Below are 24,880 nucleotides of genomic sequence, written 5' to 3'. Positions count from 1 at the left end.
CTCAATGTTTCTTTCACTTCCCGAAATTCAGCAATTTTAGTGAATTTGAGTCAAGTCTGTTTACTGAAGGTGACCAGGCTTTAACAACAAACAAACAAAAACAAAAAACAATATATGCATAGTAAACTTGAAGGAAGACACTTTTATTCGTCTTGAAATCATTTTTCTTCTCTTTCCTTCTTGTTGTCTCTTCTTATTTTAGATTATCCACATTTATTTTGTCGGCACTGATCATGTGAACTTAATGAGAAATGAGTTGTAGTCATTTCTTGAATGCACTTTTCTTATCTAATTTGCGGTAATACATACAGAAATAGAAATGACATTACAAGTCTGTGTGTTGTTGATAACACTGTGAACATAGGACTTCTCATCAGAAATTAAATAATATCAGATACAGTTTTCTGTAGAAATTCAGATTCTGCTGAAATTGGTTTGATCCACGCTCAAACAAATTCAAACAATTTAAATACAGCTGTTGTTTTTTTTTCTGTCTGAAAGCCAAGAGATGAAACAGAGAGAACAGACATTCTGAGACTCAAGTAAAAAAAAAAAAAAAAAAAAAAACTTGAGTCTCCCAGGCTCATTTGCTGCGGTGCCATCAGTCAACCAATGAAACTGTCCTGTGGAGTACACCTTCCTATTTCGAGGTGTGGAGTTGAAGAGGGTGCCGCATGAGTTAATGTCACAAAACACAGTCGAGCCGGAGACTAGAAGACAACTTCTGGAAATGGGTGAGACTTATTTTTATCTTTATTGAAGTCAGATACTGTTCATACAAACCGCTTTATGTACTTACAGCAACAGGTTCAATACCGTATCGCTCTGTAGTATACTACTGAAGTTGAAGAATATTAACACTTTAAATGTCTTTTTACAAAATATGAAAAAACTGTCTGCTTCTGAAAAGTAAATGAATGTACATTCATTTGTGAAACAAAGTATTGTGTATGTATTTATAAAGAATGTATTAGTAACCTTAACTTTATTTACTTAAACAAGCCTAGATTTGTCTATCGCAAAAAATTTGACTGAGACAAATACACCGCTGCAAATACACTGCTGCAAATGCAAGCTTCAACACAAGCTTCAACACAAGCTTTAACACAAGCTTTAACACACACAGTTAAACACCCATATAAAGAAACAGTTGCATGTTGGAAACAATACATCAAGAACTATTTCTTCAGCACATGAAATGGAGAAGTTAGAGGCTACTGAAAGCAGAATTAAAGGTTCAAGCCGCAGCACAGGAAATAAGTGATCTCAAAAGAGAAGCATATTGGTTGTGATATCACTGTGGGTGGAGGGGCTAGGACGTAGTGAGCTGACAGTTTGTGAAGAATGACATTCATCACTCTCACGGTTACATTTCATTGCGATTGTTTTGCCGTTTTTTATTTGTTTTATTCCCCCCACACAACTTTCCCAACCTTCACACACACACACACACACACACACACATACCACACACACCACCACCCAAAAACAAAATACAAGCAAACAATAAAAATAAGATCAAAACCTTTAAGACATAGAAATAAGATTCTCAATACATTATATTCCACTGCTAATACTAATATTATACACACTGTTTTTAAAATACTGTAGTTGATGTGTTACAATATCATACAGTGCAGCATATAGGCGGTTATGTTCATGAGCAGGAAGTGGTTTTGCAACCTGTGGTTTTATATCAGACTCAGTTGACAATATGTTCTACAGATTTCAATTTTTTGTGCTGATGGATCATCTCATCATTCGAGAAATTATAGGAACTAAAACTTCTGTTTTAATACTTTTTTTTATCAGACGTGTTTGTCTATTTAGACTGTGCATTGCTACACATGATGTTTCTTGAAATGAAGAAGTACTCTGTGTCTTCACCGCGGTTCTCTGAATTCAAATTCACAGAGTCTCTAAGAGAATTAAGTGGTAAATGTCTTTGTCCCTGTGATGTATGTTTTTGTAGCTCAAGAGGACCAGAGTGAGACGTCACAACAAACAGCAGCCAGTGATGAAGAGAAGGGGACGATGACCCAGGTACTAACCGCCAGTCACTGCTGATGAAATGTCAGTTGGCCTTCTGGTAGCAAGCTGGGCAATTTCCATCAGTTACAGTTAATCAGTGACTACAGACATGACTACTAAGAATGAGTTATGTGTCGTGTTTTCATTTCCCTTTTTTAGAGAATTTGAGATAGTGGCAAACTTTTTTTTTTCTTTTTTTTTGAAGTGCTGATTGTGTGTGTACAGTTGTTTCATCTTGATGGCAGATTGTGAAATGAGTAACAAGGAATAAGTGATTCTGCTTTGAATTCTGCCAGGCCTTCGAAATGCACGCACACCACAATATTTCACTGCATTCTGAAACTGCAGGAGGTCCTCACAGCCACTATTCTGGTAACTGAAATGAGAGGTACAATATGAGAAACACAAATTAGCTCATCAAATTTCCAAGACTGATGTTAGTTGAAAGCCTGGTGGTTTCTGTGGTGACTTCTGGCCTGCCGATAGCATCGATCCAGCACGCCATTGACAATCATTGCGAGAGTCACATATCAACACACTGACATCAACAGCGCCCACACGGTTTTCCAAAAAAAAAAAAAAAAGATTTCACTTAGTGGAAATCAACTGAATGTTTCACAACAATATTCGCTGTCTGGTGTAGGGTGAGATCTGCAGTGAAGAGGCTTCAGAATATGGCTTAGAGTGCAGACGTTTCCTGTAGGCAACCACTGACGCATGAACCTGAAAGTTTTGTGAATCAGATGAATATGAATCAGTGACCGAAAGTAAATAATCGCTTTGTGAATACCAGTGAATTTTTATGCGAGATCCCCAGCAAAAATGTTGCCGTTTCACCTGCCGTAGCTCTCACCCTCACATCACTTTGGATTCAGCTTTGCACATTTATCAACCAGTTTCTCACCCTGGAGATACAGGAAATTGAAACGAGGTCTTGGAAATAACATTTTCACACATCTCACATCACATCTTGAAAACAATACAAACAAAAATATCTGCCTCGTCGAGCTGTTCTCCTGGCTGAGACACAATAACAGTGGAAAGTCAGAGGTGTCGGCTGGTGGCTGGGAACAGCAGTGTGGAGCTGCTGAACTGTGACTCAGTCGGGGCTATCTTGGTTAGAGGCCTGCACCTTCACTATTACTCACTCTAGAGGCCTACTTCTCGGAACCAGGAACCGCATAGAGGAACTTGATTCAATATGAAACCACCTTGAGCTGTTTTGTTGTACAATGACTACCACAGAAATAAAGCAGCAGCTTCTACGTCTGGTGATTCAAAGTAAAATATTGACATTATTCCATCGCCGTCTGTGTTTTGACAGGAAATCTATCAAAATTGATCGACGCAGAGGCAAAGTGTGCATTCAGCTTTAATATTGTTCCTGTGAAAACAGTTCAACACCACATCACAAAACAAGAAGGTTACGTTTTCAGCTTGTGTTCGCGCCATGTTGTCTCAAAAGGACAATCTCAAAATGGAACTCAGAATATCATCAAGGTTAAAATAGAGAAACGGTTTTATCAACAGTTTCCCTTCTTATGTTTTGGTAGTTTTACACTTCTCTTCTTGAAATCGCACTTAACTGATGATTTTAATTCTGCATGCCTTCATTGTTTCATTTCTGCTTTCTTGCAAACCACAAATAGTGACATTGTCAATTTCTTGCATTTGAGTTCTGGGTAGTCCGGGTTGTAACACTTGATACATCCTTATTTTGTGGTATTTTAAAATCTTCTTCAAAGTAACTGATACATGTTCTGCAGAAAAACAGAAAACATGCAACAGCAGTTTTTTTTTTTTTTTCACCATTCGGTTTGTCATCTGTCACCAGTCACTAGTTCATATTGTTTTCAACACTTTATTTATTAATTCCTTCTTATGGCTTATGTTTGTTTTTCAAAGTGACATTTGTGAAACAAGTGACTGACAACTCTAGACCAAAAACCCCACAAGTCTGCTGCTATCTCTCCAGACAGGATGTGTAGCGGTTGTCTATTGAAAGTAGCGGTAAAACCCTACTCTGATTTTGATGTTTCATTTCAGCATTTGTGTCTTACGAGATGACTGTGTGCATCTTTTTCCCACCTATGATAATACCTTCAACTGTAAAACACAGTTTCCATTATCAGTGCAGTGGACCGTGTCACACTGACAGGAGCTGCTTGGTTTTTGACGCAGAACACACGCTTACGCATGTTCTCTGTCTCTGCTGCAGGCTTCTCCCCCCGTTATTGAGATTCATGACTCTACGAATGAATGTGAGGAAGAGGTGAGGCCCAGTCTGGTGCAGATGGAGGAGAAGGCTTTTGTATCGAGTCTGCACTCTTTTATGAAGGACAAAGGTTCGCCCATAGAAAGGATCCCACACCTGGGATTCAAACAGAGTGAGTAAACCTTCATTAGCCTCCTGTTTGCTGTTGAATGAACAAAATATTCACATGGAATTAGAATGAGAATAATTCGGTCCTCATGTGTGTTTTTTTCCACTCTCAGTTAATCTTTGGAAGATCTACAAAGCGGTTGAGAAACGTGGGGGCTACGATTTAGTGAGTACAAGTTCTTTATTTGACTATTGTTCGCAGTCGATTGGCTGTGTGAACTGGTTTCTCAGTGGAAAACGTGTGATAGGTCAGGTCCTGCTCTGCGGTGGTTTTTCACCACACCGGAGGACATTTAGGCCTCTGAGCTGTCAGTGCATCACCACACGTAAAGCGTTGTCTTTGATGATGACACAGTGTGACAAGTTCTGCCTGAGAGTGCAACTCATATTGAAATAGCACTAGAGCAGAGGCAGGGCTCTGAACAGAGTTGACCCTCACCTCTTCCATCACCGTGTCCCTGGGTGTAAACACAACAATTTAAGCCGCCTACGCATGTTATATATTTAAAAATGAAAGTGTTCTTTCAGTACTGAAAACCAGCAGTCATGGCATTTAAGCTGCCATCTCCCTTCCTTAAAAACACTTTTAACTCTAGACCTGAGAGCAGGCACAGTGGGGCCCACTGCGCTTGATGCAATTTGGAACCAAATGTCTGCAGTCTACAGAGGCAAGTTAACTTTGCAACACAACAACTAAAGACATTTAAATTTAAAAAAAATTAAGAGATGTAGAAATAAGTGAACCTGTTTAGACTTCAAACACTGTCTATTCAGTACGATTTCAGCTCAAAAGTAAGATTTTTTTTTCTCATTTTACGGGCCTCTGGTGGCCTTTGGGCCTTAAGCAGCCCTGTGAGGGAAGAGACCATGAGCCTTTTCGTTTTATGTATCACTATGACAAGCCTCTGACTCTTCCTTTCCTCTCACATGTTAAAAAAAAAAAAAAAAGATTATTGGAGCAATTATGGACTTTAGCTGTTCTAAATGTGCATTATTTTCCACTGTGTTAACCAACAGGTGACGGCACAGCGTCTTTGGAAAAAAGTGTATGATGAGCTGGGAGGAAGTCCAGGAAGCACCAGTGCTGCTACTTGCACCCGCAGACACTATGAGAGGTGAGGATGATTCTGTTTCCGACCAACATGTCCATTCAATCAGCAAGTCAGATGATTCATAATCAGAAAATGTATTTCCTTAGGCTTGTGCTGCCCTTTGAAAGACACATAAAAGGAGAGGAAGACAAACCTTTGCCACTGAGCAAACCACGGAAGCCCTATAAGAGAAATTTGGATGGCAAGGTCAACAAGGCTGAGGTTAAGAGGAAAAGGACACAGTCGGATAGAGAGATGGATTCTGAGGTAATATATATTGTACCTCTGATAAATAGTCTAAAAAAAGAGAAGAATTTCTGCTCCACTTTTAGTGCATATAGTGTTTTTCTAAAACATCCCCTGTGTTATTTCATAGATACTCACCCAGAGGAGTCCAGATGCTGCCTGCCAAAGTGAAGCAGTGATGCATCCTCACACTGCTCTCTGGGCTGCCACCTCTGACAGACACCATCCAGACAGCTCTCAGCCAAGCAGAGCCCCCACTGAGATTTGTCCTTCTCTCTACCTTCTCCCGGTGCCCACATCCAGCCCTTGGACTACTCAGTGCCTTACGACACCAGCATCTGCTGCTGGAGAGGTCATCTCGCCTCTGGAGAAAAAGAAGCGAATGGCTCAGGCCAGCCTAAACTTGCCCCCGAGTCCACAGAGCGAAGATAAAGAAAGGCCCTCCGTCATCTGCTGCTCCCAGTCTCCAGCCCGGGCTTCTTCCAGCCAGAACTGCAACTCCTCTGATGGCTCCCCGCGCCCTTTATCCTCCTCCTCTTCCCGCAGCCCCTCCCCTCTCTCTGTTTCATCAGAGGACGGTCCGGCAGGAAACGAAGATAATCCTGCATCAACCTCAGAACTGAGTCAAAACTGTTCCAGCTCTGTTAAAAATACACCCAACCATAGAGAGGACAACAAGTCTGCGAGCTGTTCCAAAGATCTTACACGACTGAATAAAGACGTTTCTCATGTCAGCTCCCAATCACTGACCACTGACTCAATAAAAAACCAATTTAAAGACTGTCCTTGGAAGCCATTCCACAAAGGGAGTGGCAAATATTTCCCCCATCCTTACCACCCCTCCGCCTCTTTCCCTGAGAAATCTGACTGTGCTGCAACATCTATGTCTAGTTTCACCAAAGTTATTCCAAAATCTGTGCAGCTTCTGCGGCCCGCTCCTATTCGACCAAGTTATAAAATTCACCCTAACAGGTTGGCGCACCAGGACGACCCTCTGACTTGTGCCAAGAAGCTGAACAACATGGCTCCGTGGCTTTATCAGACAGAGAAGAGGGAGAAATCCAGGACAATGCTACAAAAAGTTCCTCCCGCTCAGCAGAATCTGTCCCATTCCACCACCCCGCTGCCAGTGTCATGCATCCTGTCAAGCTACGATAAATCAGGGAGAGACTCTCGGCACCAGCCTCCATTACACTCTATGTTCCTCCCCAGCAGAATGAGACTACCTCAGTCCCAGCTAATGTACCGTCATATACCAGTGGGTCCAGCTCACTCTGCTCTCATTGGGTCTACTGTTTACCCATATCCTTACTCCTTTCCTCTGTTAAATCCCCAAACTGGATATGCCCTACCGGCCATGAATCACATTTATCCTCACAAGCTGTGATTTTTTTTTTTTTTTTGTATTTCAACTCCACAGTTGTTGAAATAATCAAAGTTCATCTTTGCACTGAGGAAGGCACCCATGGAGCTTGTTGGCCCACTTTTGTATTGCGCAGTGTAGTTTTGGTGATGCCTTGCTTGTGTTTTACTGCAATTAACTGACTGTGACCAAAACCAAACAATACTGAAAAGAAATGAAGTCAGAGTAGTGACGGCGAGGGAGATTTATAGGATCGTCTACGTGCGTTGAATGGGTGTGTTGGTTTTTTGCTGTGAATTAATCAATAATACTTAGTATTACACTGGTGTATCATGTAAATTTAAAGTGTTAACATAATGAAATTAGCTGTTATTATCTGTTATTTACCCAAGATTGTTTTTGTAAATGTCACTTTACACAATGTACAGGCAAAAATATACAAATTTCAATGACATATCTTTATGAATATGAGAAATTCACAATAGATTGCTGAAACACATCTGGTTCAGTTAGAGATAGATAGAAGACAGATTTTTGTCAGAATCACACTTCTACATTTTTCATCACTTGCACAATTTCAATGACTAAGTTAAAAACTTTCTGGACTGTTTATCATTGTACTGTATCGTGAAGTTTGTTGAAAACAGTGATACTGTATCTGCCTTATACCAGTGTTATACTTTTTTTTTTAAAACATTACATGCAGATCTCATTGTCATTCAAATGTATTTAAACAGAAAGTACTAGATGATCATGAATAAATAACAAAAATAAACTAAAACATTAAAACCTTTGGTCCTTTGTAATTATAGAAATGTTGATTTTTTTCAACTGCTTATTGATTTTTAATCAGTTTCCCCATCACTTTAAATTTTTCAAATTAATTTATTAGTTGATTTTAATTTGCCACCTGATTTGTGAGTGAGTGACACCATCAGGAATATTTCATTGGTTTCAGGTTTTTCCACCAGGCACTAATTGTTTCCCACTTAAATGAATAGTTCATCAGCAAGAAGACATTTATGAGAAGCAACATGATGACAAAATCAGTGTGCCAGCTGCGTTATTGGTGTCTGTTGATCTGCTTTACAATGACTGCAACTCTCCAAGTTGTGGCAACAACCGTGCAGGTCTGATGAAGCACAGATAAGCCCAGGGAAGCTGCTGTGAGAACTGATATGCAATACTGAACATCACTGCAGCACAGTGTCAATGCCACAGCGGATGCAAGATCATTGCCGGTGAAAAACAATTATGTGGCAAGAGCTGTGAACAAAGAAGAGAAGAAAATGTGATAAATTACATTCTGCTGAAAACCACAATGTGGTCTGAAACAGCTGGAACAAGTGAAGCAGATGATGACATTTCTGTTGAATTCACAAGGGCTGATAAAAGATGAAAAAGGCAGAGATCAGATCTAATAATGCAGGGGAGACATGACATGTTCTCTGTGGGAACTTCATCTGTTGACTGTGTTCTTTGTGCCTGGGAGTAAATAATCACTCATGACTAATACACTTACTTATATTTGTACTTTATACTTCTGTGCTTTCATTGCCTGCAGCCAGGGGTTGTAACTTGTTAATAATGTATACATTTTTAATCATATTTCAATAGCACTTTTTCATTTACATTACTTTAGTAAAAATGCAATTTGCTGCATCATCTAATGCTCATACTCAACTCTATACCACTATTAGTGTGCTTACATACTAATCATAATATATTTTTGGTTTGGTAGTACTGGGTGGAAAACATTAAATCCCTATTTTAGGACTCTCAGGAAGGACTACTGCTCCTAGGCAGTGTTAAAAACTCGCCTCCTACAAGGGGCAGGGCAGACACATAAACCAAACATGATACAAACTTCATTCTTAATGTCGATAAACTAATACCTTATTTAACTGTGTAGCCCGTTCAGGCGTTGACATAATCATAATACATACATGGGTTGTACACACTTCACGTAGCTTGTGAGGAACCATGCCTTAAAGGCTGAGCGCAGGGAATAAAATCAACGGCACATATCTCGCGAGAATACCATTTCAGTGGCGCCAATAAACAAGGAAAACAGTAAACACATGTTGCTCTGTAGCTAGTTCATGTATGTTTAGCAAAATGCTTTAACTTATGACGTTGAAATCACTTTTAACTTTACTTTACAGATTTTGTTTCTGTTAAGCTTGGTGTTTTCTTTTTTTCTTTTTTTTTTACATCGTGAAGAAAAACTATGTCGGACGCGGACGCTTTGTTCGACGACGGCAGCGATGCCAACCAAGATGACAGCCAGGAGGATGTTATGACTCCGGCGGAGCTGATCGCTAAACTGGAAGAAGTGAGCTGACGTTGACAAAATGATGACATTTTATGACATGCAGTGCCAAAGATCTTCGACACTCTTATTAGCCTGTCCGCCGCATTTTGACAGTTGTGTTCCTCTCTGTGCGTCGCAGGCTTGGCTGAATGAGAAGTTCTCACCGGAGCTGCTGGAGAACAAGTCAGAGGTGGTGGAGTGTGTGATGGAGCAGCTGACTCACATGGTAAATTGAATGGGGAGTAGATGCGGCTCTGCCCACATTTCTAAATGTAACAAAACAGCAGATACAGGATGGTGCAGAGCTGCAAACAACTATTATTTACATGACTGATCAAACTGCAGTGGTGGAGGAAGTATTCACGTCCTTTACTCCAGTAAAAGTACAAAGTCCTGCATTGAAAACGTTACTGAAGTATACACAAACACCTATTAATAGCAAAATGTACTTATACCAAAAGCTCTTGTGAGTGCTGTACTGTTAAATATATATTTAACTATTAGATTAATGCTGATGCTTTAATGTACAAAGACCTTTTTACTGTGGTAACTGACTGAGGTTGAGCTGATGTAAACGACTTTATATTCTGTCAGGTGGTTTAAAGTACAATAATTAAAAAGTACAATATGTCCTTCAGGAATATAGAGGACTGGAAGTATAAAGTGGAATGAAAATGAAATGCTCAAATAATGTACCTCAAAATTTTACTTAGTTTCATTCCACCACTGTTAAACTGTCAGTTACTTGTCTATAAATGTGGAAAATAGTGAATAAGGTGGAACACAAAATAACATGTCCTCCTATTTGAGAAGCTGGAACAAGCAAATGTTTGACCTTTTTTGCTTGATAAATTACTTGAATCACAATCAGCTAATTTTTTCAGCACACATTAACACATTATCATGGCAGCTGCTTGCTTTACATTTTTCTGGGTCTTGAGAAATAAATGCTTTGTATATGGCGGCCCTGAGAGGTCAACACACTGCACCTTAAGAAAACGCATGCAAATGGACAAAACAAACAAATTCAGAAAACATCATCCTCAATTTGACAACATATGCGCTGAAAATACTCACAACCCAACAGAAGTGTTTCCAGGGGACACTAAAAGGTGAGGAACCCGGCTGGGGCGCAGTTGTTGTTCAATACTTTGTGACTTTTGAAGTTAAAAGCATTAAACAACAAGTGCATCCCAGCTGGGTTCATCACTTTTTTAAAGTTATTCTTTTAGGGCATTCTTTTGCCTTTATTCCTATAGCACAGTGAGGTGTCCGCAGGAAACACTTCAGTTGGGTTGTGAGTATTTGCTGCACGTTTATATATTTGGTTGTGTTGTGAATATTTGCAGTACATGTGTTGTCAAATTGATGATGATGTTTTCTGAAGTTGTTTTTTTTTTTTTTTTTTTTTTTTGTCTATTTGCATGTATTTTCTTGCAGTGTTGCAGTGCGTTGAGCTCTCAAGGCACTTTATTTTTTTAGCTGTTTAAATTATAAATCAATTAAATGATATGTATGAATGAATTAAAAAGAAGCCCTACAAAGAAATCAGGACATGGTCATGTAATAATATCTATAATCTGACAAGTGTATATACAATATTAAATGTAAAATCTTATTGAAAATATTGCAGCGTAAAACAAACAAATGTTTGAATCTGTTATTGTGACATAACTGCTGTTGAAATTCTAATACCAGATCCAGATTTGGAAACAGAGGTGGATCCATGCGCTTACTCATCCATTCAAATAATCAAATCATTTAACCACTGTATGATGTTGCTTTTCTGGTCATTGTAATTCCCCCCGAATATAAGACATTTCTCTCACTGTTGTTGTGAACTTCATACCAACAGGAAGCCAACTTGCAGCGGGTGAAGAAAGGTGATGCAAAGGCCAGCGTCCATCGCATGGAAATAGACAGGATCCGCTTTGTTCTGAGCAGCTACCTGCGCTCTCGTCTGCAGAAGGTAAGTCAGGTCAACAATACAGCGTGTGCCATAAAGCTCTCACCTCACTAAGTGCTTGTTGGCAAATTTGCCTGATTTTTGTTCCATGTCTAGATTGAAAAGTTTTTCCCACACGTCCTGGAGAGAGAAAAGTCTCGAGGGGAGGGAGATCCCTCTCTGCTCTCACCTGAGGAGTTTGCCTTTGCCAAAGAGTGAGTATGGTTAAAATAAGATTAGAGCTGTTACTACTGCTGTTTTGTGACATTTGAGATAAAATGTCACAAAAACAAAACAACCCGTGTCCATCTGGCATACAGGTACTATGCCAACACAGAAACGTACCTGAAGGCTGTAGCACTGAAGCGCATGCCCCCCAACCTACAGACAGTGGATATGCTGAAAGCAGGTAACGTCTCCTCTACTCTTACCACACAGGCTCTTTTGTTCTTAGATGACCTATGACCGAAATACTGCTATTGGCGTGCGCCGGCAGATGGTGGCATTTTCTCTGACATTTTCACTGACCGTGATGCTAAATCCTGTGTATTCTAATGTGATACCAGTGCCCGAGCCCTGCTTGGACTCCTTTGTGTTTCTGCGGGTGAAGGAGAGACAGGAAAACATCTTGGTGGAGCCTGAAACAGACGATCAGAGGTACTGAATTCATCAACATGTCACTTGATGTGTTGTCACTGTTTTCCAAACCCAGTAGGGGGCAGTGTTACCTTTTCACATTCAGTCCTGTTATATTTTTCTGCATCGATACTAAAACAACTGATATTATCTCTACTGCGTGTCTTCTATCAGAGAGTATGTTGTGGATCTTGAAGAGGGCTCTCAGCACCTAATGCGGTATCGAACTATCGCACCACTTGTTTCAAGTGGAGCTGTCCAGTTAATTTGAATGTGGAGGTGAGTAACAATGAGGCTGACTGTGTCATCTTTCTCGTTAACTCAATACTGCCCTCGCGCCCTCTTGTTCAGACATCTGCTAATTCATTTCTGCAGATCTTACATAAGCAACTGCCTTGCAGTGACATCTGGATGTATTTTTAGCTCTCACTTATTTTTTGCAGTGTTCATTGTCTCTTGGCAACAGATTATGAAAGAAAAGTACCTCTTTTACGGACAACAATATGTTAACAATACGTTGGACTTGTCATCTCACTGAACAGTTAACACATCTGACACATAGGATTTTTTTTATGTTGCAGGTTGGTGTGGATGGCTCCAGGAGGTCATAAAATGAGTATCGGCTCATTTTCATTACCCAGTGGTAATACAGAATGAGCAGTTTATCCTGCAGAGATCACATCAGGAGAAACATCCACTGTTGGATGCAAACACAGAGACATTTGTGGTACCATGGCTTCAAGAAATGTAATTCAGTGCAACATATTAACACCAAATATAAGGTCACTACTAATGAGAAGTGAAGGCTGTGAATGAACACTGTTCAACAACCCAGCTTTTGCAGTGCTGTGTTATTTTTGGACCTTTTTTTTTGTTTTTTTTTTAAATCATGTCACAACATAAGTTTGGTTACATAATTATAATGTTATTCTGGTGTGTTTGGCTTGGTGAGACTGGTAAAGACTCTTAAGACTCTATCTAATCTGCCAATTCACCACTCCCTCTGTTACTATATCCAGATGACCTGCATTACTGGGCTTTTCCTCTGCTGCTCAATAACAGGATGCATCAAATGACCTGAAGGTGAAATTTCATCATTTCACTTGGCATCACAATGCTGAGCATCACAAGGTGCAGATGCTAATTTATGTGTATGTTTGTTTGAAAGCTGTTTCTTTTGGTGAAGTTCACGCTCAATATGAATTACTGTCATTATAAATAATAGAAATCCTGTTAATGTTCAGAAAGTGTCTGTGCATGTCTTCGCCTTGATTACCAAATCCAGTTTTATCTGCTTTTCAACACCTCTCTGTGTCACAAGTTTGAAGTTTCTTTTGATTGTGTGTTTTTTAGTTTCACCCTAAGAGGACGCGTGGAACATTTCTTCTCTGAGACATAATTGTTATAATAGTGTTATATAAGCATTTCACATGGAGCAAGCGGTGCTCATTGTTTGCCCTCACACAAAATTGTGCAGTAATTGAAGCCAATAAGGGACTGAGAGAAATCCGGCTTTTCATAACTGAACTACATGTCAACAGATGGTCGTCCTCTTGAACTGCACTGCTGATCTAGCTAATATCCAGTCCTACAACCCCTTGTTGTTAGGAGATCAGGAACAAGCATTTATAGTTCATGAATGCTAACTTGCATAATAAATGTTGGAAAATGAAAATAGTGATCCCTTAGACCTTGAAAATAGTTGGAAATGTGGCATTGGAAAAATAATAAAACCTTAAAAAATTTGCAAATGATTAAATGGGTATGAGAGTAATTCGGTTTATAATTTATTAATCATAGCACTTCATCGTTCAACCTCTATCAGCTTTCTGGACGTCTTCTCATGCAAGTGCAGAAAGTCAAATCCTTTCATTCTAACTGTTTTAAGTCATTAAAATGCCCTTGAGTTTGGCGTCCAAATACATCTCCCCAAGCGTGGGTGACGTGTTTCATGTAACTCAATATGTATACACGTACGTGGCTTGATACTCGAATAGCACCCTCGGTTAGATTACTGGCATGCTGAGAGTCGTTTGTAATCTGGCCCTTCCTCAGCGTCACACATGCTGACGGACTTAGGGACAGCGATCCCTTCGAGACACGAGCGAACCAGCAGTGGACCTGGATTCAGGCCCAGGCCTCAGTGGGATCTGTGTCCATTGACAGGTCTGAGAATAGAGACCAGGATGACTGGAATAGTTTCCACAATGACGGGCTGTGCTTCATCTACCTACAGTTGACCTGTATATACTTTTATCGCCATGTCAGCACTGATACGACAGATTTGAGGTGACAATACAAAGACATAACTTCACATAAATCTTTACAGCTAGAACATACTGGTGTGATAACAAGTTTTTGCACTGACACTCAAATTCTGAATAATGCTACAAATAAAGCACAGAAATAAAAAATAATAATAATTTTAAAAAAGGGTCCGTTGCTGCACATTATCTATAATCCTCGTTAGATGCAGGTCTACAACAACTTTAGCAGAACACAAAAACACAATAATCAGCTGATTGGTCGGGAGAGTGAAGAGGGTGGAGTATACAACATGGCATATTAACTGAGGTAGTATAAATAGGACATTGTGCCAGAATCCCATTTGGCCAAAGGGGCGGCTGAGACTAAAACGTGCTGCTCATGTGGGTTTGAAAAGTAAGACTTTTGAAATATTTGAGACTTTCAATGTATGATGATGATGATTTTGCAAACTTTATCAAAGCACTGTGTTGTATTACTGGCACTCACTTTTCTTCCTCTTTTTTCTCCAGCAAAAACTTATTCCCGTCACTCAGCAGCAGACTACCAACATGGAGATCTCCAGTACAACGTAAGCACTTAAGACTGTGTTGATTCCTCTGCTGTGAGGTGCATTATCCTGCATCACTTCTTCAATGGTTTTGAAAAAGTTAGGGTCAGTTTTAATCACTATCCCATATCTGGGGTCACATAAATATTGTGATGCATTCCTTAATGCGCCTCATAAGCCAACAACAGCACAGATACAGAAGTTTAATACGGGGGTATTTATTGAAATCACTGTTTTTTTTGTTTTGTTTTTTTTTCTCTTGCAAGTGTCCTGCCAGTGGTTGGCCTCGGGTCAATGGCCCATTCAGCTGGACTTGTGGAGCTTGCTGTCAGGCTGTGCTTGAACCAACGCAAACAACTGTGTCCTCACGTGTGGGTTCCCATTCTGAAGCCACAGCGTCCTTGCATCCGTCCTCAGGTTTCTGATCAGCTCCCCTCTGATATCTTGAGTCAACTTTCTTGGGATTTTTTGGATGACTTGGACGATGAGGTTTTGATCCCAGTCAAGAACAGACGTGTGGTTTTCGCTGACTCAAGAGGACTGTCTCTAACAGCTGTGCGAGAGTTTTCTGATGAAGAGGAGCAGTCTGACCTCGACCTGCTGCCATCGCTGCAGGGTTTGGGAAGCATGACAGAGGACGGCTACAGCTGCACCGTCAGCACCTGCTGCCCAGGAACACGGCTCAAACTGGGTTTCCCACAACCCTCTGCAGATTTCCAGGCCTTCCGTGCCAAGCTGGCAGAGAGCATGGTTATCCTGGAGAACTGCAGCGTTACTGAGCACTCCCTCCAAGGTACTGTCCGAGTCAGGAACGTCAGCTTCCAGAAGGATGTGCGTGTGCGCATAACCTTTGACTCGTGGCAGAGCTACAAAGACGCGCCCTGCATGTACCTGCAGAAACGCTTCGGAGGACCACAGACGGACATCTTTGAGTTTGAACTTGCCATTCCTAAAGTGCTAGATGCCAAAAGGAAGATAGAATTCTGTTTAAGTTATTTACCAGGAGGGCAGAGCGAACGTTTCTGGGACAATAACAACGGACAGAATTACAGCATTGCTGTGTGTGTGAGCTCACATCTCTGTTGCGGGAAGAATCGAAGTGATAGGGCATGACTTGTCCAGCCTAGAAAGGATCCCTGATTTTGTCATACATAGTACATCGGTCCTACGTAAAGATGAGGTGGATATTTTTTTTTTTTTTTATTACATTTGCATTATTTCCACTCTGAATTGGTATGTATATTTCCATAAATGTTTAGACATTTCAGTACCTGCTTTGTATATAAAAAAACAACAACTTTAAAACAGGCCTTGCATTCAGTTTTCTTTTCCAGTTGTCTTTCACATTCAGCATCAAAGGGGTGACCTTGTTTTTCCAGTCCACACCCTCTCTTCATGTCCTACATGTTGGCTACTAATCAGCCCATGTTTTAATGTTGTGCACCAGGAAGGGGATCCCTTTCACTTTGGGCATTTGTGGGATTCCCATATAGGTCAGATTACTGGCGAGGGGCAAACAGAAGCAGGAGAGAAGCTATTCTTAGCTCAGCCCTGTTCATAGAGAGTTGCCGTCAGAGACTGGTTGCAGGGAACTTTGATATCTGATATCTTCCCCATTACCTTCCTCCAGTGACCAAAACACCACCATACTCGGCGGTCCTCCTCTCACAGTCACATTGCACCTTTTTTTTCTTGTTCTTTTTTTCTTTTTTTTTACGGTAAAAGTCTGTTGTGCAACATTTAAACATCTGTGTCATTAATGATTACTATGAATTCCCTATTTATAACTCTACAACTAACTTTTTTAGGAAGGATTAAAGCATGTGGCAGGGATGCTGAAAACTAAAGTTAAAGCTGCAGTGTAGCATTCATGTCTTTTTGAAAAGTCAGAACATCTGGCAGTGAATTCATAGTGAGAGCATTACAAGAAGCAGAAATAGCAAATCATTTGTTATGACCTCTGTAATGTGTGAAACCACTGATTTATAAAAAGGCCTTGCTCCTCGCACTTCAAGGTTGTATCACACACAAAGTTATTTAAAACAAATCACATCAAACTAGTTGAAAAAATGAAATCAAACACATCTTGAGAAATTAAAAAAAAATTAAAGAGGTCTGGAAAAAAAAAAGAAGATATTTCAAAAATGCCACAAAGACCCCAGAGAGCAGAGATGACTCTCAACAAACGAGGAGCACAGATTTTCTCCTCTCTTCTAAAGCCTATGATGTTTTTTATGTTTTGTTCAGCAGTCATGGATGGATGGATGGATGGATGTTTACTGTGATTCCAGCTGTGGTCATGACAGAGTTGTGTGATACACATGGTAAAAGTCTAATACTCACTATTCTAGTCCAGGCAGGAGGGAGGAGGGAAAACAGCATGCACACACCCAGAGAGGTGGGCTGTTTCCACTGTGTTCTGACCTACACATGGTGAACTCTACCGTTTTGTCCTGTGCAAAACTGCGTCTTTCAGCACTGTAGGCTCACACACTCTCGGGTCTGTCTTAAATCAGCGCCCCACACTGATGTTGCACACTTTGCAGCTTGGGTCCTTCTTGGCGTTGGCTGTGGTCAGACTCATGAGCTGGTGGTGCCCGCTGATCAGCTCCACACTGCCCTGATCCAAAGGAACCGGCTCAGTGAAAAGCACCTCAAGGATGACGTCGCTGGCATGGCAGTAGAGAGGCTCTTCCCCCGGCCTCTGGGGGGCAGTGTATGTCAGGAAGGGGTTGGAGGCCAAGTCCAGCATAGGGAGGCGGGTGCGACAGAAGGTATCTCCCTCTGAGCCAACAGGGGCCAGCACCAGCACCACGTAGTGGTAGGCTGTGTACATACAGTAGAAGTCTGCAAAATACAGGCTGATATTGGGGTTCAAGAGGTGTCCAGCTGGGATCTGGAAACGAAGGGGGCCGTACGGGGAGTCTTTGGGGGGGAGGCCTGTATCAAACTCTGTGTTGCAGCTGAAGAAGACTCCGTTCAGTTTGCTGTTAATAGGAGAACCATGACTCCCACTGCTGTCTTTTAGGGCTGGGCGCATTAGTCCTCCACATTCCCTCCTAATCCAAGACATAAAGAAGAAAAGATAATTACACTTAATTGCTAAAGGCATGACTTTAGGTATGCAATGAAGAGACAAGACTGCAGCACTGACCTGACATAGTCGAAGTATTCTGGGTGCTGGTTGCGATAAAACACAGAGAATTTCAGCAGCCTCCCTGCGGAGCCCTTGGCCTTGTCAAGCAGCTGCTGTAGGTGCTCCATGGCATAGTCTGCAAAGTTGTTTGGAAATGTATAATCATTTCAAGTTTGTACTGCTTTCAAATGCTAATGACTAGGCAGCACTGACACAGGATTATTATATTGCCATTTCTGTGCACAGCACTTCTTTGTCCTTATTTTGTATTGCTTCAGTTAAAGCTGTCATATTCCACTGCATATATCATATCAGTGTTACTTTAGCTGTCACACATGACATGCATGTCTCACCTCCAGTGCAGAAGTCCACCACCTGGCTCCACTCGGACACCAGGTAGTCGCCGTCGGGCTGTCGGACAGCGGTCTGAACAGCCACACAGTACTCGGTACGTGGGCTGAGGAACCAGTGTCCCCTCACTGCCATGGGGAGAGGCACAGCCTTGGCCACTAGCTTGGTTGGCACATCCTGGAGCACGAAGCAGGAAAGAGGATGCAAGGCTATAACAGGCTGCTGTGTGTTTTAATTTACATTTCAAAGCAAATGTAAATGCAATTGTGAAGTCAACCATTTCCCTCCATAAACTTTGCCTTATTAGCATGATATTCCTCTTCAAGCCCAAGCTGCTGTAACTAGGATACATCTAATCAAATCAGCGGCTTTGTTTTGGCCGAGGCTTCTAAGAAGCACAGCTAATTACTACGGGCTCAGAGGCCCATATATCCATGGTAACATCTCTGATGCAAGTTTGTTTGTGCCACTTTGGGTCTCAGAGAGAGAGGGAGAGAGAGAGAGAGAGAGAGAGAGAGAGAACATATCCTCCATTCAGGAGCAGCTCACTCAGTCCTACCCCGGCCTTGACTTCACAAAAGCACCTTTTCAGCTGTTGAATGCCATCTGTAATAATAGCCCATAATTACAGTCAGTCGTTTGCATCTGAACTGAAGGGAGATCAAATGTTAGACTTCAGCAACTGGAGCTAAATTTAGACTATAGCCATGTTAGCGGCTCTGTGAGGCAGAAGGCTACTTAGGCACAACAGTGCTTTGAGATAAAAGCTAACGTCAGCATGTGAACATTCTCACAATGAAAATGCTGCAGGTGTAATGTTTACCATGTTCTCCACTATAGTTTAGTTTCTTGAAATTGACTTGATTATGGCACTAGATGACAAGTCACAGGATCACCAATGATTAATTCATCCTGAGGGGAACATGAATGTCAGTGTCTAATAATAGGTTATACATAACCAATAAAACATTTTACTAAAAGCCAAAAAGTGGCTACGGGAAAAGTCAGAGGATCACCAATGATATAGAATTCATCCTCTGGGGACAATGAATGTCTATATGAAACTTTATGGCAATCGACCCAACAATGGTTGAGATATTTTAGTTTGGACCCATGCTGCTAATGACTAAAAATAAATCGGTAAACATGTCTTCTGCTACATGTTAGAGGTTCAGTTTATCTGCAGATGGAAAGTAGCTGGCAACTAGATTTATTGCCAAGTATCTCCTCTTACTACTTGAGATTAATAGTCCCAGGGGAAAACATTTATTTAAGGAAAATAAAAAAGATAAACCATTTCAGACTCTTTTTCACCTTATTTTCATGTTGCCTAAACTTTGCTTAATTTGTGGATTTAGTGATGTGCATGCATGGAACCAGTTCTGTGCTGGGGCTGAATTTGTCAGTTTTTGTCCACTTTGAGGAAACAATGTACAAGTGAGTAACTGGCCTGAAGCTGTTGACTGCACTCATTTTCGTTTTCGCCTGTATTGGAAGTGACTGAAAGGGCGCAACCGTTGCTTTCTATAAGGCAGTTAGCCCCATCTGTTAACCCAACCAGAAATGCATGTTTTCCCGTCTCATTGAAGCTGTCTTCTATTATTTTAAGGGGGAATACAGTACAGTGTGGACTTCTTCAGTCATGTAGTGAGGGTCAGGTTTTTCAGCAGCAAAAATTGATTGGTGTGAATCTGCAACATGAGCAAAGACAACCCAGCAGGGAGCTGGTTACATTCAGGGATCAGACAGGGGAAGGTGCGTGGTCAGACCCTGTGTTTAAAGCGGTTGGGGTCCCTGCTCTCTTTGCGGCTCAGGTCAATGAAGAAGTGTGTGGCTCTGGCAGTGTCCTCGGGGGTCATATCCCACATGATGCGGAAGGAGTCGCAGGTCACCTCACAAATCTGGATATTGCATGGGGTGGAGAGAGGGGCGTCCATTTCTGTCATCTGCAATTAACACGAGAGATAAGAGGGGATAGTTAGACCAGGGTGTAATCTGGGACTGTAATACCAGTGCTGGAGAATGGCAACATCTGGTGAGAGAGATTATATTGTATCGCCGAGAGCTACAAAGTAGACACAGTACAGCCATCACTGAAAACGCCTCACAGAATCCAATTAACCTTTCATTTAGAGATCAATGTTCCGGCTTTTTATCCACTGTCCTGCTCTTTTCTCCCCCCCCCCCCCTTTTCTTGCCCTTAACTGACATTTCCCATCATTACACAACTCGATACGCTCCTAGCTGAGTGACTGGCCTCTGCTATCCCCATGCATTTCATAATCCACCTACAACAGTCTCCCAGCAACAACACATCGGCAGCCTCCCTCAGTCTTCTCCTGCAATCCTCATGGAAGGGGTCGCAAACAAAAACACAGCTGCACCCATCAGCTGCAATTTAAACTAAAGGTAACTTTTGAAACACTCATGCCTCCTCGCTGGAGTGCAAACAGCTGAGCAAAAGAACTCCTTGGCAGCTCAAGGGAAATCTTCACACAGCTTTTATATTGTCTGGGCTGAAATAGGGGAGGTTTAAGTAGGTATCAGTAGCAGGTGATGAATGATCATATTTCCTCAGTTGCCCATCAGCGGTTCGATCCAGAGTGCTGTACACGGCCTGGGGGCAATCTGGTGGTCAGCCTGTGTTTGTCTTTGATTAGCTGTCACCTTCCCTTTTCTAAAGTGATGGCAAGTCTCTGCAGCATGTGCACATACAGTCATGTTCTTTTGCCCTGAGATTCAGTGCACATCCAGTCCACCATGGTTTGCTTGGCATTTTCATCAGCCTTGAGTTTGTTAATATAGTTATCTCTCCCAGTGCTGCTTACTGATCTAGTAAAGCATTTTCTCCTTTATTTCCTCTGTATTCTAGCATCTCAACACCGAAGCAGCATATTGCATTTTTTTTTTCTTAATAACATCACTCTCACACTGAGCATATGCCGGATCACAGATGTGCCTAAAATAACCTTCTAGCAATCTAGTACAAACAATCTTAACACGCTCATTTTGTTGTCTGTGTGATCCTACAGATGCCTGGTGTAGTGTCATTGTCTGACTGCCGGGTCTGCTAAGGTGCTCTCCAGTCAGTGTGATGGACAGGCTGCAGCAGCTCATTAAAGCCTGTGAACTGTGAAATTTGTGCGGTAGCTCGTTCACACGGGGGCCAGGGGAAAGAGCTGTTGCATCACGCACGTGTGTCTCCACGCGTCGGTTTTCCAGCTGCTGTTCTCCTTTCTTACCATGGTGTCTTTTCAGCAATAGAAACTGGGGCAAGAGGAGATTCTCACAGGGCAACTCATCAAAGCCCCATTTCTGTGTGTTCCACTTTTGGATCGAATACGTGTGAACACAGTTCAAACGCAGGTTTCCATAACATTCACACAATCCCATTGCCCTAATTTATGAATCTGTCTGTACAAAGAAATGTGAGCCAATTATCTCTGCTACGATACTGGCTTTGATAGACAGTTGCTCCAAATAAGGAAACTGACTAATAATTATGACAGGGACTCACATAATCAAACATAATGTTTCAAGAATTTTGTACATCAGGCTGTCAGCACTCAGCTACAATTCTTACACCAGCTGAAATGCATGACACACGAGGAGATGTTGTTATCTCTGTGAGGCAGCATCATGAAAGAAGCTGCTGCATTCATGCATATGGAGCAGGGCACAGAAAGCAACTCTCTGCTTCAAAGTCTGTTTTTTTTTTTCTTGCAGGATGAATACTTTAAAACACATTTAGATGGTTGCACGAGGGAGGAAGAAAATGCACAATTTTCTCAGCATATTTTTCAAACTAAAGGGGGTGAAATGGTCATTACATACTATGAAAGGGTCAGAAATATTGTGTGATGTTCAGTAAACAAGCTCTTACAAAGAGATATAATGTGACTAATACAGATGGCATCCCCTTCTCTCACAGTTAAACCGAGCATTAACATTTAAGAAAACAAGCAGGAAATCTCATGACATGAACCCAACCAGTGCTGCTGTATGACGGAGCCTCACAGTCTCATGTGAAGTGGCATTGGTGGGATGTAACAAATGTCATCACACGTGCATGTGCACATCAACAGATTAATATGCAAATAAAACAACATGCATTAACACCCCAACAACTACTGTAATATAACTTGAGAAATGCACAAATGAAAAGCTCCATCACGGCATAAAATTATCTGATGTCCACAACTTCAGAGTGCAATACAATGGATTTATTTTCTGAGCACTTGCAAGCATCAAAGAACAGACTGATTTAAAAGAATTCCTTACTTGTATGTGGGTTAAATTTGTGATGGGAGAAGATTATAGCCGGGCTGGATTGTACTATCTTCTTCTTCCGCTTTTCTACTTGACTCCTCTGCTGCAGTCGATGATAGATCCCGCAGGAAAACTGATTAGGAGGTGAAACAAACACACAGCCTCCTTTATCTCTCTCTCTCTCTCTCTCTCTCTCTTTCTCCAGCTCTCCGTCCGTTTCTCTCTCACTCTCTGTGTCACACAAACCCTCCACCCCACCCCCCAATCTCATTTTTGCTCTGGGCTCAGCGTGATGTGCACTTCACTCCTATGCAGCCACACAGGATGAATTAAAACCTGAAAGAAGACATGGAGTGTGACCACGGTGAAACACTCAGTCAACCTCGTCAGCATCGTGCTTTTGCCAGCCAGTCATACACATCACATCACTCGCCAGTAAATCTGCCCCGAGGCCCAAAATCCACACACACACAGAAACACACACACACACTCTGATACAGACTGAAGACTTGGCTGTTTGCATAAATGTCACCTCTCAGATATGGAGACAGTATGGACACTGGGGGTGTGAGGAAAACAAATGAACCATTTTATACACACTCCACTTACTACTGAGCATTCAGAAGGGATTACGCTGTTAGTGGTGTCCCAGTAAATTACATAGAGCACCATCAAGACCGCAAAAAATATATATGTGCCAACTGTTATGCCATATGGACTAACTCCACAGGGCATCTCCCCCCCAGCCCATACGGAGGCGAGGGACGCCACTATGTAAGTCCAGAGTAAGCAGATTTCCACAGGCATTAATTTTCAGAGGGATGTGTTTGTGCTGGTTCAACCTCAGGGGACATCTATAGGATTTCAGTAAAGATTAAGAGAGACCCTTCACAGATTAATGCCTATAATCTACTGCCAAAACAATGGGTATGGGCTTCGGATAAAGACAACTAACAAATGGATAAACTGACAGTGAGAGTGCAGTCCTTTGACAAATAAATAATATTTGTATTTTAAAAAATGACAAAGATATATTGCTATAATTCCACTGTGTGCTGTATTGAAAAGCTTCTTTTATTTCCAGCCAGCCGTAGATAAGTGATACCCTCGGAGTGTAATTAAACTGCAATCATCCATCATTAGTCATGCCATGACAGTTTGCCTCTGTCCAAATAACCATCTCAGCCCCAGTGGTGGGAACAGAGATTTTGGCCCCATTCATGTAAACCATTTATGTTGTCGAAAAACAGGGCAATATCTCTCGTTTGAGTGATGTGTACACACATTGGCAAATTTTATTATCTTCCAAATTTTGTGTGGATTCATTAATCACAGTCCATCATATATCTTTACATATAATATGAGACCAACCCCAAGGTCCTGGCATTATCAGCAGAACCAGACACCAGCCGGTTGGAGAGGGTGTCTGGCCTGAGAAGCAGCCCGGAGCAACGTTTTATTTCTCTCTCTCGCTCCTTCAGCGGGATAGTACCAGAACTGTTTACACTTTAAATGACTTTAAGCATCATACTGTCTTTGCATTTCATTATATGAATCTGTGTGCCCCAAATTATAGACAAATTTCCCAAGTATAGCTCAATGCTGATTAGATGCATATGGACATAACATGGGACGCTTGTGAATTTTCTTTGGGTATGTTGGTAAGTCTCTCATGACTGCTCCTTTGGTCATGGGTATACACTGACAAACCCCAGTGTACATTTGCAGCAGTCACATTACACATTAACAATTATATACAATGTCTAAACTGTGGTGCCACGAGCTGGAAATAATAACAGTAAATTAGATTGGTGTTGTAATATGAAACTAGATATTGCTAATGGATTACTGAATGGACCTAGCAGGCAAAGGGCCAGGGGCCCGAGAGGTCATGTGCCCCGAACAACTATGCACTTAACAACCACAAAGAGGCTCAAAACAAGTAAGAGGCAAACTGATTTTTATCAGAATTTTCTAGCTAAGAGAAAGGAATACTTCACCTCTGCCACCTCTGTTCCAACAGTCACAAATAGATTCACCACCCACACAAAAATGTTTTCTCTGTATGGATGGAAAGTCATTTAAAACAAAAGGTTCAGTTAGATGTTAATCAGGCGTGTAGAATGGAACAAAATGGAAAACATTGTCTCTGATCCGATGTTAATTTTGAATGCAATGTTTATGCAGCCTACTCTCATTAGCGCTTAGACCACCAGTCACAAAGACTTTACTTATTAATATAGCACTTTGCATGCATACTGTATTATTGTTCATATCCTTTGCATTGCACTGTATGCAAT

The 24,880-nt window shown here is 41.4% G+C and overlaps 4 protein-coding genes across 5 annotated transcripts; 3 read left to right on the top strand and 1 right to left on the bottom strand.

Moving 5' to 3' along the window:
* The first annotated feature begins 715 nt into the window (after window positions 1–715).
* arid5a (AT-rich interactive domain 5A) lies at window positions 716–7,903 on the top strand. The gene is made up of 7 exons (XM_023393951.2): window positions 716–734; window positions 1,973–2,043; window positions 4,250–4,418; window positions 4,528–4,580; window positions 5,432–5,529; window positions 5,613–5,772; window positions 5,882–7,903. The coding sequence occupies exons 1-7, from the start codon at window positions 731–733 to the stop codon at window positions 7,136–7,138; spliced, it is 1,812 nt and encodes a 603-aa protein (XP_023249719.2). The 5' UTR covers window positions 716–730; the 3' UTR covers window positions 7,139–7,903.
* Window positions 7,904–9,175: 1,272 nt separating this feature from the next.
* On the top strand, window positions 9,176–13,313 carry gins4 (GINS complex subunit 4 (Sld5 homolog)). Of its 2 annotated transcripts, none has more exons than XM_023394039.2 (8): window positions 9,176–9,449; window positions 9,568–9,654; window positions 11,284–11,397; window positions 11,491–11,588; window positions 11,694–11,782; window positions 11,940–12,030; window positions 12,184–12,288; window positions 12,591–13,313. In XM_023394039.2, exons 1-7 carry the CDS (start codon window positions 9,345–9,347, stop codon window positions 12,278–12,280), a joined length of 681 nt encoding a protein of 226 aa, XP_023249807.1. In that variant the 5' UTR covers window positions 9,176–9,344; the 3' UTR covers window positions 12,281–12,288; window positions 12,591–13,313. The 2 variants fall into 2 exon arrangements, with proteins under 2 accessions (XP_023249807.1, XP_087026471.1); XM_087170345.1 differs by having other exon boundaries at window positions 12,572–12,599.
* A 653-nt stretch (window positions 13,314–13,966) lies between these two features.
* ppp1r3c2b (protein phosphatase 1 regulatory subunit 3C2, duplicate b) lies at window positions 13,967–16,132 on the top strand. Its single transcript, XM_023394038.2, has 3 exons — window positions 13,967–14,670; window positions 14,787–14,845; window positions 15,091–16,132. Exons 2-3 carry the CDS (start codon window positions 14,826–14,828, stop codon window positions 15,935–15,937), a joined length of 867 nt encoding a protein of 288 aa, XP_023249806.1. The 5' UTR covers window positions 13,967–14,670; window positions 14,787–14,825; the 3' UTR covers window positions 15,938–16,132.
* Window positions 16,133–16,264: 132 nt separating this feature from the next.
* On the bottom strand, window positions 16,265–22,844 carry phyhip (phytanoyl-CoA hydroxylase interacting protein). Its single transcript, XM_023394037.2, has 5 exons — window positions 22,593–22,844; window positions 20,081–20,257; window positions 18,314–18,488; window positions 17,979–18,096; window positions 16,265–17,883 (listed from the first exon to the last, which is right to left on the bottom strand). Exons 2-5 carry the CDS (start codon window positions 20,255–20,257, stop codon window positions 17,337–17,339), a joined length of 1,017 nt encoding a protein of 338 aa, XP_023249805.1. The 5' UTR covers window positions 22,593–22,844; the 3' UTR covers window positions 16,265–17,336.
* Window positions 22,845–24,880: the final 2,036 nt, after the last annotated feature.

Source organism: Seriola lalandi, unplaced genomic scaffold (assembly GCF_002814215.2).
Source record: "Seriola lalandi dorsalis isolate HSWRI2012SDOR001 ecotype SW California unplaced genomic scaffold, Sedor1 jcf7180002054945, whole genome shotgun sequence".
In the NCBI taxonomy this organism is placed as follows: Eukaryota; Metazoa; Chordata; class Actinopteri; order Carangiformes; family Carangidae; genus Seriola; species Seriola lalandi.
This window is presented reverse-complemented; position numbering and strand designations above follow the sequence as displayed.

Coding starts and splice junctions, on each gene's coding strand:
- arid5a (XM_023393951.2), top strand. Junction 4,581..5,431: donor AACGTGGGGGCTACGATTTA/GTGAGTACAAGT, acceptor GTTAACCAACAG/GTGACGGCACAGCGTCTTTG. Junction 5,530..5,612: donor ACCCGCAGACACTATGAGAG/GTGAGGATGATT, acceptor GTATTTCCTTAG/GCTTGTGCTGCCCTTTGAAA.
- gins4 (XM_023394039.2), top strand. CDS start 9,345: ATGTCGGACGCGGACGCTTTGTTCGACGACGGCAGCGATGCCAACCAA. Junction 9,450..9,567: donor TGATCGCTAAACTGGAAGAA/GTGAGCTGACGT, acceptor TGTGCGTCGCAG/GCTTGGCTGAATGAGAAGTT. Junction 11,398..11,490: donor TGCGCTCTCGTCTGCAGAAG/GTAAGTCAGGTC, acceptor TTCCATGTCTAG/ATTGAAAAGTTTTTCCCACA.
- ppp1r3c2b (XM_023394038.2), top strand. CDS start 14,826: ATGGAGATCTCCAGTACAAC. Junction 14,846..15,090: donor ATGGAGATCTCCAGTACAAC/GTAAGCACTTAA, acceptor TTCTCTTGCAAG/TGTCCTGCCAGTGGTTGGCC.
- phyhip (XM_023394037.2), bottom strand. CDS start 20,257: ATGACAGAAATGGACGCCCCTCTCTCCACCCCATGCAATATCCAGATT. Junction 18,489..20,080: donor CCAACCGCTTTAAACACAGG/GTCTGACCACGC, acceptor TTCGTGCTCCAG/GATGTGCCAACCAAGCTAGT. Junction 17,884..17,978: donor GAATACTTCGACTATGTCAG/GTCAGTGCTGCA, acceptor GTCTTGGATTAG/GAGGGAATGTGGAGGACTAA.